The 17,169-nt window shown below is 38.6% G+C and overlaps 1 protein-coding gene across 1 annotated transcript in view; it reads left to right on the plus strand.

The window, feature by feature from the left end:
• Positions 1-17,169, plus strand: part of Dhc1 (dynein axonemal heavy chain 1) — a 432,221-nt gene that overhangs the window by 401,532 nt on the left and 13,520 nt on the right. Inside the window, exon 49 of the mRNA XM_089098586.1 lies at positions 1,771-1,905. Coding sequence (XP_088954712.1) covers positions 1,771-1,905 — 135 coding nt within the window. The remainder of the gene's footprint in view (positions 1-1,770; positions 1,906-17,169) is intronic.

The raw sequence follows: 17,169 nt of genomic DNA on the forward strand, positions 1-17,169 counted from the left end.
GTGGGAAAATACCTATCCTCGTATGATATCAAAAACCTGTTAGCGAACTTTTAGTTTATTTCTAAGAGATTGGTATGGTCGTGGTTTTAAATTGTTCTGGAAGGAAGAACCAGGTCTATGCGTTAATTGTTGGAATAATAAGGGAGTAGCAGGTTTCTAGCGTCATAGTTGTGAAGACAATGGCTATTATGATTATAAGCCTACTGATTTTTATTTGGCTGTTACGGAGAATAGAGATTCATTGTGCGAGATTGCAGTGAATAAGCAAATTGAAACACGTGAATTTTGCAATATGAACGGAAGAAGCATCATTGACTTTATAAAAAGATATAATAAAAGTGAAGTTACACTATATTGTAGAAAATATGAACCCGACTTTTCCTAGCAAGGCAAATATAAAGTCAATCTAAATGATCTACGATTGCTAGGTGTTGTCGATGATTATTTATATGTAAAGAATGAATCTGAAGAAAGCGAAAAAAAAGAATAATTTTGTAAGCATTTTTATCAAGAAACGAATTTATTATTAGAAAGCTTATTCTTAGAACAGCAGTATACATGCTTAGACATGATCTGTCTTTGGGGTATTCTGCAAACTCATAAACAAAATACTTCCCAGGAGACTGTGTTTGTATGGGGTAAGATTATATTTTGGCTCTCAAATTAATGCGGTTAAAGGTCAGAAGACATATGTGCGGTGGGGGTCTTACCTCGCTAAACAAGGGGTAAGATTCTCTAATCTAATACATAAAAGCTATAAAATACATTAGTGTCATGAAGACTTCCAGCGGCAGGGTTGGGAAGTAAGATTTCTTTCAGTATAGCTACACTTGCGCCACGAACATCCCTAACGACATGCTTTAGAACTAAAAGTTCTGTCCGGGAGCATTGTAAGCAATTTCTGTCTTTGGGGTATTCTGTAAACTCAAACAAAATACTCCCCAGGAGATTGTGTTTGCATGGGGTAAGATTACATTTTGGCTCTCAAATTAATGCGGTTAAAGGTCAGAAGACATATATGCGGTGGGGGTCTTACCTCGCTAAACAAGGGGTAAGATTCTGTAATCTAATACATAAAAGCTATAAAATACATTAGTGTCATGAAGACTTCCAGCGGCAGGGATGGGAAGTAAGATTTCTTTCAGTATAGCTACACTTGCGCCACGAAAATCCCTAACGACATGCTTTAGAACTAAAAGTTCTGTCCGGGAGCATTGTAAGCAATTTCAGTCTTTGGGGTATTCTGTAAACTCAAACAAAATACTCCCCAGGAGATTGTGTTTGCATGGGGTAAGATTACATTTTGGCTCTCAAATTAATGCGGTTAAAGGTCAGAAGACATATGTGCGGTGGGGGTCTTACCTCGCTAAACAAGGGGTAAGATTCTGTAATCTAATACATAAAAGCTATAAAATACATTAGTGTCATGAAGACTTCCAGCGGCAGGGATGGGAAGTAAGATTTCTTTCAGTATAGCTACACTTGCGCCACGAACATCCCTAACGACATGTTTTAGAACTAAAAGTTCTGTCCGGGAGCATTGTAAGCAATTTCACTCCAGTGTATGTTTTATCTTGACCAAAGATATAAAGAAACCCTTTAATGACACAGACATAAGTACAAAATCTGTATTTAAGTTTTATTATGTAATTTATTCATATTCTTTATTACCCGTTTACTTTTTGTGTCTTACTTCTTATTGTGATTTTATAATTAACATCATTATAATGACTGTTAGATTTCAAATAACACGCTTCTATTTTAAAACAGGTGTGTACGTTCACGGGTTATATCTTGAAGGAGCCTCCTTAGATCGTCGAACTGGTAAGCTGGTAGAAGCAAGGCCAAAAGCGCTTTATGATCCGATGCCTGTACTCTATATTTATGCTGTTCAATCAACTGCTGGTAAGTTACCATTGCTTAAATTATAATTTTATCTAATCATGGTTGCAGCAATAGCTGCAACTTAGTAAAGAGCCAACCCCAGCCCATAGTAGTCAAAAGTTGAAAAATGCGTTTTGAAAAAAGTGCCTGATGAGAGTAAATGGCCATCTGATACTGATTCAATAATTTTGACTACTATTTCGGTTAATCTTGGAAGTAAAAGTTTATTGTGAAAACAATTTATGGTGTTTTCGAAAAAGAGCCTGAAACCCATTGACTATGGCATGAGATGGAAATGAAAAATGTACCATTAGAATCAACGTGGCTGTAAGCCTTGAGGAGGGGAATTACAGTCCTCCACCTTGAACAGCAAGGAAAAATCAAACACTTCATGGTAACGAACTGTAAATAAGGAGCGACCCGGCTGAATAGTAGCCCAAACTCTAAAAAACAGGATTATTTGTTGATACCAGTAAATACATAAAAGGAATTAGATTTTTATGCTGATTTCAAATATATAATTTTCATCAAGTTTAGTCTTTCCTATCAACAGTTACGAGCCTGAGAAAATTTGCCTTATTTTCGAAAAAAAGGGGAAACACTCTCTAAGAGTTACAGAATTTCAATGAAAATGACATCATCAGATTGAGCGGATCAGAAAACCTTACTGTAGAGGTTTCAAGCCCCTATCTGCAAAAATGTGGAATTTTGTAATTTCAAACACTTTGTGGTAACGTAATGAGCGACCCGGTTGAATAGTAACTGAAGCTCTAAAAAACGGATAGATACATCATACCAACAGATACACCAAATAAATCGGATTTTAATGTTGATTTCAAATATATAAATTTCATCTAGTTTAGTCTTACCCATCAAAAGTTACGAGCCTGAGGAAATTTGCCTCATTTTCGAAAAAAGAATGAAACATCCCCTAAGAGTCATAGAATCTTAATTCAAATCACTCCGTCAGATTGAGCGTATCAGAGAACCCTACTGTAGAGGTTTCAAGCTCCTATTTGCAAAAATGTGGAATTTTGTATTTTTTGCCAGAAAAAATATCACGGATGTGTGTTTATTTATTTTTTGTTCTGTTTTTTCCAGGGGTATTCATATCAACCTGTTGGTCCTAGAATATCGCGATAGGGCTCGTATCGACCCAGTGGTCCTAGAATATCGTGGGAAGGCTCATTTGAATGAAAATTAAAAGTTCTAGTGCTCTTTTTAAGTGACCAAAAAATGGAGGGCAACCTGGCCCCTTCCCACGCTCAATTTTTCCCTAAGTCACCCGATCAAAGTTTTGATAGCCATTTTGATCAGCATAGTCGAAAAATCTAATAACTATGTCTTTGAATATAACTTAATCCCCCACAGACCCTGGGAGAAGGGCTGCAAGTTGTGAATTGTGCCCATTGTCAAACAATGGGCACAATTGCTATGTTTGTTCATTATTTTGTTTGTTTTGGTAAGTGCGATAGGGAATAAAATTATTTGTCATTTTCGTTTACAAATTAACTTACAAATTAAATAATTCGTTTTGTATTCTCTACGCGGAAAATAAAATCTTGCAAAGTTTCATGGGTACTTGCGAATAGTTGGTTTTGAGGAAGAACGATATGAAATTTTGGGGAATCGGGGTACTAACTTTCTTTTGGGTAAAATCTGAAAATTTCAAGATCTAATCGGAAGTACGCAAGGCCACCCCCCTCCCCCTCCATACTTTGTATCCTGCATTGGAAAATAAACTATATCCTTGGTGCGTCTTGTGCACATTTTCGTACATATTTATGCCAGAGCCGTACTTAAGGGGCCAAGTAACCGCATGTGGTTTTGTAGTCACACTTAGCCGGTCACTGTAATAAACCGACAAACACACAAGTTCGATGACGACGTTGGCGAGGTGTGATAGACAAAAACTAAAATAGTAGAGAAGAAAAAGAAATTTTAATGAGAAGTATTTCACAATCTATAGGTTTTTGTCGTTTAAATTTTCGTCTTCTTCTCTGCAATTTTTCGGTTTCCATCTATTAAGTCATGTTTGTGGTAACGTACAGTTCGTGGTAACGAACTGTAAGTAAGGAGTGACCCGGCTCATAGTAATCGAAACTCTAAAAAATGGAATTTGGACACCAATAGATACATCAAAAGAATTATATTTTTATGCTGATTTCAAATATATAAGTTTCGTCAAGTTTAGTCTTACCCATAAAAAGTTACACGTCTGAAAAAATTTGCCTGATTTTCGAAAAAAGGGGGTGACTTTTGCCCCCTAAAGGTCATAGAACCTTAAAGAAAATCACACCATCAGATTCAACGTATCAGAGAACTCTAAGCTACTGTAGAGGTTTCAAGCGCCTATCTGCATAAATGCCGAATTTTGAATTTTTTGGCAGAAGAAAGATCACGGATGCGTGTTTATTTGTTTTTTCCCAGGGGTGATCATATCGTCCCAGTGGTCCTAGAATATTGCGGGAAGGCTAATTTGAACGAATATTAAAAGTTCTAGTGCTCTTTTTAAGTGACCGAAAAATGGAGGGTAACTAGGCCCCTTCCCACGCTCAATTTTTCCCTAAGTCACCCGATCAAAATTTTGAGATAGCCATTTTGTTCAGCATGGTCGAAAATCATAATAACTATGTCTTTGAGGATAACTTAATCCCCCACAGTCCCCAGGGGAAGGGCTGCAAGTTATAAACTTTGCCCAATGTTTACATGCAGTATTGGTTATTGGGAAGAATACAGACGTTTTCAGAGGGGGATTTTCTCTGGTTGTGGGGGGGGGGTCAGGGGTTACGTGGGGGGTTCATTCCATGGAGTTTTCATGGAGGAAGGGACATTGCTATGAAGGGGGCACCGGATTTCCCAGCATTATTTTAAAAAATTATCAGAAATTAAATAAAAAAAACAAGTTTTTGAACTGAATGTAATGAGAAAAATCAAAACTTAAAACGAACAGAAATAATTACGTATATGATTGGGTGCGCCCCCTAGTCAATACCTCACTCTTTACGCTAAAATTTTTTTAGTACTTTCATAAGAACTATTTATTCTAATTAACGACCTTTGTGATTAAGGAGATACTTTTAAAGAACTGGACCAAAATTCGAAGTTTAGCATAAAGAGCGAGATATTGACTAGGGGGAGAACCTCCTTATGTACGTTTTAAAATATATGAATATAGAAGTAAGTAACGTAAGTTAATTCGTAAGATAGGAATATTTATTACTAATTAAAACGTTCGGAAATAAAATTAAACAGCTTTCGAGAAAGCCATTTAACCAAAAAAAAGTAAAATTAATAGGAAAATTCCGTTTTAATTATTCATATACGGTGAGCCAAAATCAAAACCTGCATTAATTCAAAAACATTAAGAAATAAGCAAAAAAAAACATGTTTTTAACTGAAAGTAAGGAGCGACATTAAAATTTAAAACGAACAGAAACTATTCCGTATATGAAAGGGGCTGTCTCCTCCTCAACACCTCGCTCTTTGCGCTAAAGTTTGACTCTTTGTCACAACACTATTTTTTAAAACAATAAAACACTTTAGCGTAAAGAAGCGAGGCGTTGAGGAGGGGACATCCCCTTTCATATACAGAATAATTTCTGTTCGTTTTAAGTTTTAATGTCGCTCCTTACTTTCAGTTAAAAAAACTTGTTTTTATTTTTTATTTAATTTATATATAGTATTTGTTATTGGGAAGTATACAGACGTTTTCTGGGGGGATTTTTTTCTGGTGGAAGGGGGGGTCGGATGGAGAATATTACGCGGGATGATTTTTCTATGGAGGAACTTATCATTGGGAAGAGAATTTTTTCATGAAGGGGGCGCCGGATTTCCCAGCATTATGTAAAAACGATCAGAATTTAAAAAAGAAAAACAGTTTTTTCAACTGAAATTGAGGAGCATCAATAAAACTTAAAACGAACAGAAATTATTACTTATATGAGGGAGGTTCACCCCCTCGTCAATACCTCGCTCTTTACGCTAAAGATTTTTAGTACTTTCATAAGAGCTCTTTATTATAATTAAAACCTTTATGATTCAGGGGCAATTGTTAAAGAATTGGAACAAAATTCGTAATTTAGCGTAATGAGCGAGGTGTCGACGATAGGGAGAACCTCCCTCATATGCGTAGTAGTTTTGTTCGTTTTAAGTTTTAATGTTGCTCCTTACTTTCAGTTGAAAAAACTTGTTTTTTTATTTAATTTACCAGAAGAAAGATCACAGATGCGTGAATATTTGTTGTTTTTTTCCCCAGGAGTGATCGTATGGACTCAGTGGTTCTAGAATATTGCGAGACGGCTCTTTCGAAGGGAAATTAAAAGTTCTAGTGCTGTTTATAAGTGACCAAAAAACTGGAGGGCACCTAGGCCCCCTCCCACGCTCCTTTTTGCCAAAAGTGACCCAATCAAGATTTCGAGAAATTAATTTTGTTCAGCAGAGTCGAAAAATCTAATAGTTATTTCTTTGAGGATAACTTAATTCCCCACAGTCCCCGAGGGAAAGCCTGCAAGTTATGGACTTTTCCCATTGCTTACACATAGTATTGGCTATTGGGAAATATAGAGACTTTTTCAGGGCGATTTTTTCTGGTGTTTAGGGGGGCGGGGTGGTCGGAGGGGATTAAGTGGAAGGATCTTTCCATGGAAGAATTTTTCATGGGAGAAGGGAATTCTCTATGAAGGGGGTGCAATATTTCCCAGCATTATTTAAAAAACGATCAGAAATTAAATAAAAAACAAATTTTTTCAACTGAAACTAAGGAGCAACATTAAAAGTTAAAACGAACTGAAATTAGTTTGTATTTATCTTTGTGCTAATTTTTTTGCATTTTTAAAAGAGCTATTTATTCTAATTTAATGGCCTTTGTGATTTAGGGGTCATTCTTAAAGAATTGGAACAAAAATTCGAACTTTAGCGTAAAGAGCGAGGTATTGAAGAGCGGACGAACCCCCTCATATACGTAATAATTTCTGTTCGTTTTAGGTTTTAATGTTGCTCATTAATTTCACTTGAAAAATGTTCTTTTTTTTTTATTTAATCATGGGTAGCACTGAGGCTTTTCTATATTTTCTTACCAGAGCTAGCAGCTTACCAGAACATCACAAAGAGGTGTTTAATAGTGCATTTAAAAGTTATTGCTCGTATCTATTGATCTTTATAAGGTCCATCATCTGCAGGTGCCCTATGGCACTAAAATGCCACTTTGGGTGCCTTTTCTCAAGTGGCGGGGCTAGTGGGCTGCCAGAACATCGCAGAGAGATGCTTTATAGCTAATATAAACGTATTGGTTATATCCACATACCATATATAAATTACACCATCTGCAAGTGCCACATGGCACTAAAAATGGCATTTTTGTGCCATCAATTCAAGATGTGCTCAATTCGAGAAGTTGGGGCTAGTGGGCTATCAGCACTTCATAGAGAGATGTCTAATGGCTCATTTAAAAGCTATTGCTTATTTCTACGTGCCTTTTATCCATTGTACAGTCTGTAAGGGCCATATGGCGTTATATTCAGCACTTTTGTTGCCATTCCTCTAGTGGAAAAGCTTGGAAGCATAAAACGGCACCATTTTAATATTTATTGTCCAAAACCCAATTTATAATCATCCCTCCCAAGTGTTGGAAAATTGTCGTAAAATAAGAACTCGGTAAGTAAAATCGGTAAAATACGGTAAAATTGGTAAAATAAGGTAAAATTAATCCCTTTGGTAACTAGTGCCCATGGTAATACCTCAGCACTTTGACAATTCCTGATTTTGGACATCCATTTTGTAAAAAAAAAAAAAAAAAAAAATTGAGTAAGATCATACTAGCAATCTTTTTTCTATATTTAAACCTAAGAAATGTTTCTCTAACAGTCTTGCATATTTAAATAGCCACATTCAGTCGCATTTTTCTTATCTTATCCATGTTATTTTTCATTTATTTATAAAACCACCGACTACAAGTAAAAAAGCGGCTCGTAACGCTTTGATGACTTTGATTAACTATGCACTGGGTCAAAATAGCAGAACATTCATTCATTAGGACCGTTTTCAACTGGAAAATCGTTTTCTACTGGAAAATCTAGCTCCTCTCCTTTAGACTCTGATTCAGGTAACTGTGCCTGTTCCAAAGCCCTCCCCCCCCCCCACAACAAAAGTCCTGGATATGGCCCTTTGGATGATATATCAATTTCTACCTCCAACCTACCTTCGTCTCTCCATTAGAACTAATTTTTATAACAACTTCCATTATAACTCATTCATTAGAATTTATCTGTAGACTGTTTGAAATTAACTGCTGAAACACAAGAACTGTTAAAATAGAATAAGAATTTCTTAAAGACACTGTAGTCAGTAACAACACATTTGGCAGCAATTGGTTGAAAAGCAGGCTAAATCTTAGAAAAGGACACTGAAACTTTCGATTTTCAATTGACTGAACCTCCTCCGAAATTTATTCGAACCACCCCTTCCACACAAAAAGTTTCTGGGAGAAAAGAAATGAAGAAATATTAATATTTTGAACCCTTATGAGTCTGTACTATAGGTAATGCTATACAATTGCCTCTGACTTAAACATGAGAGTAGAAATTTCAATTTCCCTTCTAACCAAGATCTGAAATTATCCAGGGGAAAATGGGGGGATTTCCATGGGGGAAGGGAAATTCTCCACGTGGGATATTTTCCGGAGAGCAGAGTAATCGTTGGCTCCCGGGGAAGAAACATGAACGCAAGATTTCTCTGGGATGTAAAAATTAAATGAAAAATGAGGATACTGATTCTGCTTTGACCCTCCACATCATTGAAAATGCTGATCATTTAGTTTTTTTGTGATGAGACAACTTTAATATTTGAAGCAAATGGCTTCCCACATTCTTTTAAGATGACAATTGAAATTAAAAATCCGTAAATAGAGACTTTGCTTGAAATAGAGATACTGGAGATATTCCTATAAACCCAATTTACAACAACTTAAAATTAAAGGATCCAAATAACTCCTTCTGTTTAAATTAAGGTCATCTGAACTCATTTTTAATAAAAATTTGATCAGTAGACAAGCTAAGTCAATCTCTAAGCAGAAAATTCTTGCCCAATCTAATTTGTGAATAGTCTTTCATTTATTATGGCTTGGCTTGTTTGATTCAGTCTTTCTTCTGCTCTGTTAAGAGTTACTTCAAAAGATTAGTTTTGCTTCTTTTTGAGCACTAAAGAATGCTGGGTGGAAGTCCCTGACGAGCTATCGGCTTCTGTCAGTTTCGCTTCCTTTTTGTCATCTGGCTGAATTTACCCTCTCTTTTCTCGGCTAATTCATTTTTTTTTTCTTGGTTGTCATATGTCAATCCTTCCTGTAGACCTTTCTGTTTTTAACAGCTCACAGAATTCATATAATTTTATTTCAGCTACTATTTCATCATTTCAAAATTATATTTACCTCTTCTATAATATACTTTATTGTTCTGATAAGAGACTGAAGTTAGACAGACGGCCTTTTTAGCTGATTAATATAGGTATACACAAAACAAAATAATATCCGAGCCTGTTACTGCCAGCCTCTTCGCACTCTTGTGTTGTGAAAATTGCAAGCCCACGTAGAATATGTCAGTAAAATATATAAGATACCGGAAAAATACGTGAAATGCCGGTAAAATAGGTAAAACACATAAATTACATAAAATAGGTAAAATACAAATTTTACGGGGGCCTGTAAAATTAAGGTAAAAAACACAAGCTACCCAATTTTACCGTGACTAATTTCTCCAGTTACAACACTACCCCTCCCGTGTACTTCCCCTCCCAGCCCCCTTAGTAAGTTTCATAAATCGTCTAATCACTAGCAGAATACAGCAAAATTATGAGGGCTAGCAGGCTTCCACATCATCGTAGATTGATCTTTAATGGCTCATTTAAGAGCTATTGCTCATATCAGTGTAATTTTATAAATTCTACCATCTATGACAAAACAGACCTTTTCAAGACGATCTTAAGCACGTCCACCAACCATCAGAACGGACCTGTTTACGGTGGTCCACTGCAATGTACGTGGTCTCAGATCTAAGTTCGACCAGTTCCTATATTAGTGAACTCAGTCAAACCGTCTATCATGTGCATCACTGAGACCAATCTCAACCATGACATACAGATTATTGAGGTTTCCATACAGGGTATACGCTCCTCAGGTGTGATCATGAACGTAGTGACGGTGCTAAATACGGAAGAGGAGGTATTGCTGTTTTTCTACAGAGCCATATACCCTTTTCATGCCTAAATATACCAGATCCAGCAGGCAAAGAAGCTCTATTGGTTAGGCTGATTCTTCCAAATAAGTCCGTGGTTGTTGGTACCGTGTAAAAACCTCCAACCTACCAGATTATCAGCTACCTGGAAGCCTCCCTCGAATACATTCGGGGCAAGTACGCTAAGTCTGCGATTATCCTCTATAAAAACTTCAATGCCCATTATAGCGTTTGGCTTCTGAGCAAAAATACTGACAAGGAGGGGTCGGGCTTGGATGATGTGTCTCTCTCATACGGACTGGAACAACTTATCTATTTTGACAAGTATCATGGCCCAGACGGATCATCTCGTCCTGACCTCTTCCTTGCAGATCACCCTGACTCCTTTAAAGTAGATGCTCAAGCTTTCACAAGTGATCACGTTGCCATCATTGCACGTGGAAACCTTTCTATTCTGCCTCCAATAAGGCATGAGTGGACAATCTGGTTATACCAAAGAGGTGATTGGTATGGTTTGAGAAACACTCTTTGGTCTCATCAGTTGAGAGCCTTTCTCCTTGAAAGATTACAAAAAGCTGCAGAGAAGTTACAGAAGAACATAGTTGACTCTGTTGTAAAATATATCCCCTCATAGCGGATCCAGGTGTCCAGTAAGGACACACCTTGGTTCAACGCCGAGTATAAGAAGACTATCTGTGCAAAGCAAAAGGCACACAAGTGATGGTTACTTTCAAAGAGCGAAGAGGACAGGATTGCCTTCATCAACACGCGCAAGGATACAGTTTATGTGATTCGGCAGTTCTGGTTTCGGTATAAGAATAAACTTGCCAACAAGGTTCGGCATGCTTCAACAAAAATTTGGTGGAGAATTGTCAAGGAGGCTACACCGTCGTCCAAAGGGGCTTCAATTCCTTCTTTACAGATTAACAAGACAGTGTTAAAAGATCCACAGGAAAAGGCTGAAGCTCTTGCTAAGGCTTTTGCCTAATTTTTAAATCTGGATGCATACGGTAGAGAAGTGCCAAGTTTCTCGGACCGAATTTATACTGTCCTGGATTGTGTGAATTTTTCTGCTCCTAAGATCCTTTGTATTTTGCGGCATCTTGATGTGACCAAAGCCACAGGTCCTGACAAAATGCCAAATGTTGTCCTCAAATCCCACAGCCCCAGGGTATAACTATGTTATACCCTCCTTGAAGCCAGATGGCGATCCAACGAGCGTGGGCTCCTGTAGGCCTATTAACCTCCTCTCCTGCGTTGGCAAAGTCTATGAGAGGGTCTCCAATAAAACATTCCAACAGTTCATGGAATCAAATGACCTTATAGGTGATCGCCAATACGGATTACGGAGGAAACGCTCAACTTCAGACTGACTAACGGTCCAGCATCAGGAGTGGATTGAACTTCTGGCAAGGGGACGTGACATTGGGCTATTTGCATTTGACATTGCCAAAGCTTTCGACGGAGTTTGGTGCCACAGCCTACAAAAGAAACTTCATGCGTACGGTGTTCGAAATGTCTATTAAGAGTGATGGAGAGGTTTCTGTCAGATCATTCACTGCGGGTTGTCCTAGATGGGTTTATTTCCCGCGAATATTCAGTGAAAGCAGGGGTTCCCCAGTCCAGTGTCTTGGGACCTACAATATTCCTCATCTACATAAATGACATGAGAGACAACCTTACAAGCCCTCGGCTTCACTTTGCCGACGATACCACGACACACACAGCCATTCAAAAATACGAAGGTCCAACGCGATCCTCTCTTTCTCTACAGATGGACCTTGGACCTTTATAAAATCAAATTGCGGTCTGATAAATGGATGATCAACTTTAATGCATCGAAAACAAAGGAGCCTTTATTACCCAATAAAAGGTGCCGCTTGAGCACCCTAGTTTCATTTTCAAAAATGAAACTGTAAAGAGAGACGATGAGCTTCGTCTACTGGGGATTTATTTCTCCGCCGATCTCTCTTGGAATAACCACCCTATGGGGTGAGAACCTCCTGCGCAAGAAAGCTCGGACTCTCTCCTCGCTGCAAATATCTCCTTCCTTCCAGCTCGATTATCACACTTAACAAGTCCTGTATCAGACCCACAGCTCAATATCGATGCCCGCTATATGCTGGTGCCCCGAAAACGCTGTTAGCACCACTTGATAAGATCTAGAATAGGGCAAACAGGGCGGGCTATGCCTTTACACATGACTCGTTCCAGCCTCTAAATGAAAGGTTTGATGTAGCGTCTATGGCTGTTTTCTACAAGTACATTAACTCGCCTCCCTTAAACGAGCTCTTTCGCATTTTACCACCCTTTGTCCAACCAACAAGGTAGACACAAAGGAACACAGCTCGGTCTAATTATCTAAAGGAGGACATGCCAAGAACCGATTACTTGAAGAAGAACTTCATGTGGCGTTGCACTTCTATCTGGAACGATCTCCATGGGGATGTTGTTCCAGTAAATTTCTCTGTTGACTCCTTCAAAAGAACAGACATTTAAAGCGTCGAAGTTTCAAAGCGAGGTAATTGAATAGCGGCATATCAGGTACCTTTAAGTACCTGGCACCGTGAATACAGGAATATATCATAGGCGGCGCAATATCGCAGTCTAAGCAAAGAACGATGTTGGCACAATGTATTATTTATTTTATTTTATTTTTGGGTTTCCATACCAGGGCAGTTCGTATCGAAGGAGTTGTCGTATAAACTTCGAAAAGGTCTAATTTGATTGGAAATTTGAGTGGCTAGTGCGCTTTTAATTGTCGAAAGTGATTGGAGGGAAACTAGCCCTCCACGCCCATCATTCCCCCAAACACATCTAAATCAAAATTTTGAGATAACCATTTTGTTCAGCGTAGTTGATTTCTAGATAGAAAATATGTTTTTGAGGAGAATACTCCCCCACAACCCTCAGAGCAACGATTTTGAGTTATGTCCTGAGGGCAAATAAGAATGATGTTGGCACAATGTATTATTTATTATTTTTTTCCTTTAGACTAGGGCACTTTGTATCGAAAAAGTTGTCATAGAAACTTTAAATAGCGCTAATTTAATTACAAGTTGGGGTGGCTTTTGCCCTTTTTAATAGTCGAAAGTGATTGGAAGGCAACTAACACCCTTTCCACGCCCACAATTTTCTGAAACACATCCAATCAAAATTTTGAGATAGCCATTTTGTTCAGCGTAGTGGATTTCGTGATAGAATTTATATTTTTGAGGAGGACAGTCCCCCACAGCCTTCAAGGAAAGGGTTTTAAGTTATTCCCTGGGGGCATATAAGGTTTTTATCGAAGGTGTTGCCGTAGAAACTTCAAAAAAGGCTCATTCGATTGGAAATTCAAAGGTCTAGTGCCCTTTTTAAGGGTCGAAAGTGATTGGAGGGCAACTAACCCCCCTGTAACGCTCATCTTTTCCCGAAACACATCCAATAGAAATATTGAGATAGCCATTTGGTTCAGCGTAATTGATTTTCAGATAGAAATTATGGTTTTGAGGAGGACACTCCCCTACAGCTTTCAGGACAAGGGTTGTAAGTTATGCCCTGGGGGCATATATGGTTTTTATAGAAGTTGTTGTCGTACAAAATACAAAAAAGGCTCACTCGATTGGAAGTTCAAAGGACTAGTGCTCTTTTTAATAGTCGAAAGTGATAGGAGGGCAACTAACCCCCCTCTTACGCCCACCTTTACCCCAAACACATCCAATAAAAATTTTGAGATAGCCATTTTATTCAACGTAGTTTTAAGTTCTGAAAATTAGGTCTTGGATATTGACGACACAGCCCTCAGGGCAAGGGTTGTAAGTTGTACCTTTAAGCAGAACACTCCCCCCACAGTCTTCAGGGCAAGGGTTGTAAGTTATGCCCCGGGGGCATATAAGTTTTTATTGAAATCTTTGTCGTAGAAACTTGAAAAAGGCCTCATTCGATTGGAAATTCAAAGGTCTAGTGCACTTTTTAATAGTAGAAAGATATTTGAGGGCAACTAACCTCCCTCTCACGCTCACCTTTTCCCAAAACACATCCAATCAAAATTTTGAGATAGCCATTTTGTTTCACGTAGTTTAAAGTTCAGGAAATTATACCTTTGAGCAGGACACTCTCCCCACAGTCTTCAGGGCAATTGGTATAAGTTATGCCCCTGGGGCATATAAGTTTTGACTGAAATCTTGTCGTAGAAAATTGAAAAAAGGCTCATTCGATTGGAAATTCAAAGGTCTAGTGGCCTTTTTAATAGTCGAAAGTGATTTGAGGGCAACTAATCCCCTTCTCCCGCCCACCTTTTCCCTAAACACATCCAATCAAAATTTTTAGATAGCCATTTTTTTCAGCGTAGTTGATTTCCAGAAAGAAATTAGGTCTTTGAGGATGACAACCCTCCTACAGCCCTCAGGGCAAGGGTTGTAAGTTATGCCCTGGGGGCATATAGGGTTTTTATAGAACGCGTTTTCGTAAAAACTTCAGAGGGGCTCTGAATTTTTAATTGTCGAAAGTTATTGGAAGGCAACTAACACCCCTTCCACGCCCACCATTTCCCCAAACACATCCAATCAAAATGTTTAGATAGCCATTTTTTTCAGCGTAGTGGATTTCCAGAAAGAAATTAGGTTTTTAAGAATGAGAACCCCCCTACAGCCCCCAGGGCAAGAGTTGTAAGTCATACCCTGGGGGAATATAAGGTTCTTATAGAACGCGTTCTCGTAGAAACTTTAGAGGGGCTCATTCGATTGGAAATTGAAATGGCTAGTGCTCTTTTTAATTGTCGAAAGTTATTGGAAGGCAACTAACACCCCTTCCACAACCACCATTTCCCCAAACACATCCAATCAAAATGTTTAGATAGCCATTATTTTCAGCGTAGTGGATTTCCAGAAAGAAATTAGGTCTTTGAGGATGACAACCCCCCTACAGCCCTCAGGGCAAGGGTTGTAAGTTATGCCCTGGGGGAATATAAGGTTCTTATAGAACGCGTTCTCGTAGAAACTTTAGAGGGGCTCATTCGATTGGAAATTGAAATGGCTAGTGCTCTTTTTAATTGTCGAAAGTGATTGGAAGGCAACTAACACCCCTTCCACAACCACCATTTCCCCAAACACATCCAATCAAAATTTTGAGATATCCATTTTTTTCCAAGCAGTTTAAAGGTCAGGAAAATTATACCTTTGGGCAGGACACTCCCCCCACAGTCTTCAGGGCAAGGTTGTAAGTTATGCCCTGGGGGAATATAAGGTTTTTATAGAAGGCGTTGTCGTAGAAACTTCAAAAAAGGCTCATTCGATTGGAAATTCAAAGGGCTAGTGCCCTTTTTAATAGTCGAAAGTGATTGGAGAGGGCAACAACCCCCCCCCACTCACGCCCACCTTTTCCCCAAACAGACCCAATATAAATTTTGAGATACCCATTTTATTCAACGTAATTTTTAGTTCTGGAAATTAGGTCTTTGAGGATGACAACCCCCCCCCCCATGTCCTCAGGGCAAGGGTTGTAAATTATGCCCTGGGGGCATATAAGGTTTTTTAGAATGCATTGTCGTAGAAACTTCAAAAAGGGCTCATTCATTTGGAAATTAAAATGGCTAGGGCCCCTTTTAATAGTCGAAATTGATTGGAAGGCAACTAACACCCATTCCACGCCCACCATTTCCCCAAACACATCCAATCAAAATTTTGAGATAGCCATTTTGTTCCAAGCAGTTTAAAGTTCAGAGATTTATACCATTGAGCAGGACACTCCCCCCCCCCAAGTCTTCAGGGCAAGGGTTATAAGTTATTCCCTGGGGGTATATAAGGTTTTTATTGAAATCTTTGTCGTTGGAACTTGAAAAAGGGCTCATTCGATTGGAAATTCAAAGGGCTAGTGCCCTTTTTGATAGTCGAAACTGGTTTGAGGGCAACTTACCCCTCTCTCACTCCCACCTTTTCCCCAAACACATCCAATCAAAATTTTGAGATAGCCATTTTGTTTCACGCGGTTTAAAGTTCATGAAATTATACCTTTGAGCAGGACACTCCCTCCACAGTCTTCAGGGCAAGGGTTATAAGTTATGCCTTGGGGGCATGTAAGTTTTTATTGAAATCTTTGTCGTAGAAACTTGAAAAAAAACTCTTTCGATTGGCAATTCAAAGGGATAGTGCCCTTTTTAATATTCGAAAAATATTTGAGGGCAACTAACCCCCCTCTCTCGCCCACCTTTTCCCCAAATACATCCAATCAAAATTTTTAGATAGTCATTTTATTCAACGTAGTTGAAAGTTTTTAAAATTAGGTCTTTAAGGATGAGAACCCATCCCTCCACAACCCTCAGGAAAAGGGTTGTAAGTTATGCCCTGGGGGTATGTAAGGTTTTTATAGAAAGTGATGTTGTAAAAACATCAAAAAGGCCTCATTCAATTGAAAATTGAAAGGGCTAGTGGCCTTTTAATAGTCGAAAATGATTGAAGGGTAACTAACCCCCCTCTCATGCCAACCATTTCCCCAAACACATCCAATCAAAATTTTGAGATATCTATTTTATTCAACGTAGTCGAAAGTTCTGGAAATTAGGTCTTTTAGGATGATAACCCCCTTAGAGCCCTCCGTACAAGGGTTGTAAGTTATGCCTTGGGGGCATATAAGGTTTATATAGAAAGTTGATGTAGAAATATCGAAAAGGGCTCATTTGTTTGGAAATTGAAATTGCCCTTTTTAATAGTCTAAAGTGATTGGAGAGTAATTGACCCCCCTCTCACGCCCACCATTACCCCAAATATATTCAATCAAAGTTTTAAGATAGCCATATTTCGTTCAATGAAGTTGGAAGTTCTGGAAATTATGTATTTGAGGATTAAACGCTCCTCTAAGCCCCCCGGGTCAAGACGTTCAGTGGCGCCTACGGGACATGTAAAGCTTTTGTAGATAGCGTTGTCTTAGAAACTTCAAAAGGGGGCCATTCAATTGGAAATTGAGAGGGCTAGTGCCCTTTTTAATAGTCGCAAGTGATTGGAGGGTAACTAACCCCCCTGTCACGCGCACCATTCCCCCAAAAACATCCGATCAAAATTTTCAGATATCCATTTTGTTCAAC

Source organism: Artemia sp. Qi Xiang Cuo, chromosome 13 (genome assembly GCF_049724085.1).
Source record: "Artemia sp. Qi Xiang Cuo chromosome 13, ASM4972408v1, whole genome shotgun sequence".
Classification (NCBI taxonomy): domain Eukaryota; kingdom Metazoa; phylum Arthropoda; class Branchiopoda; order Anostraca; family Artemiidae; genus Artemia; species Artemia sp. Qi Xiang Cuo.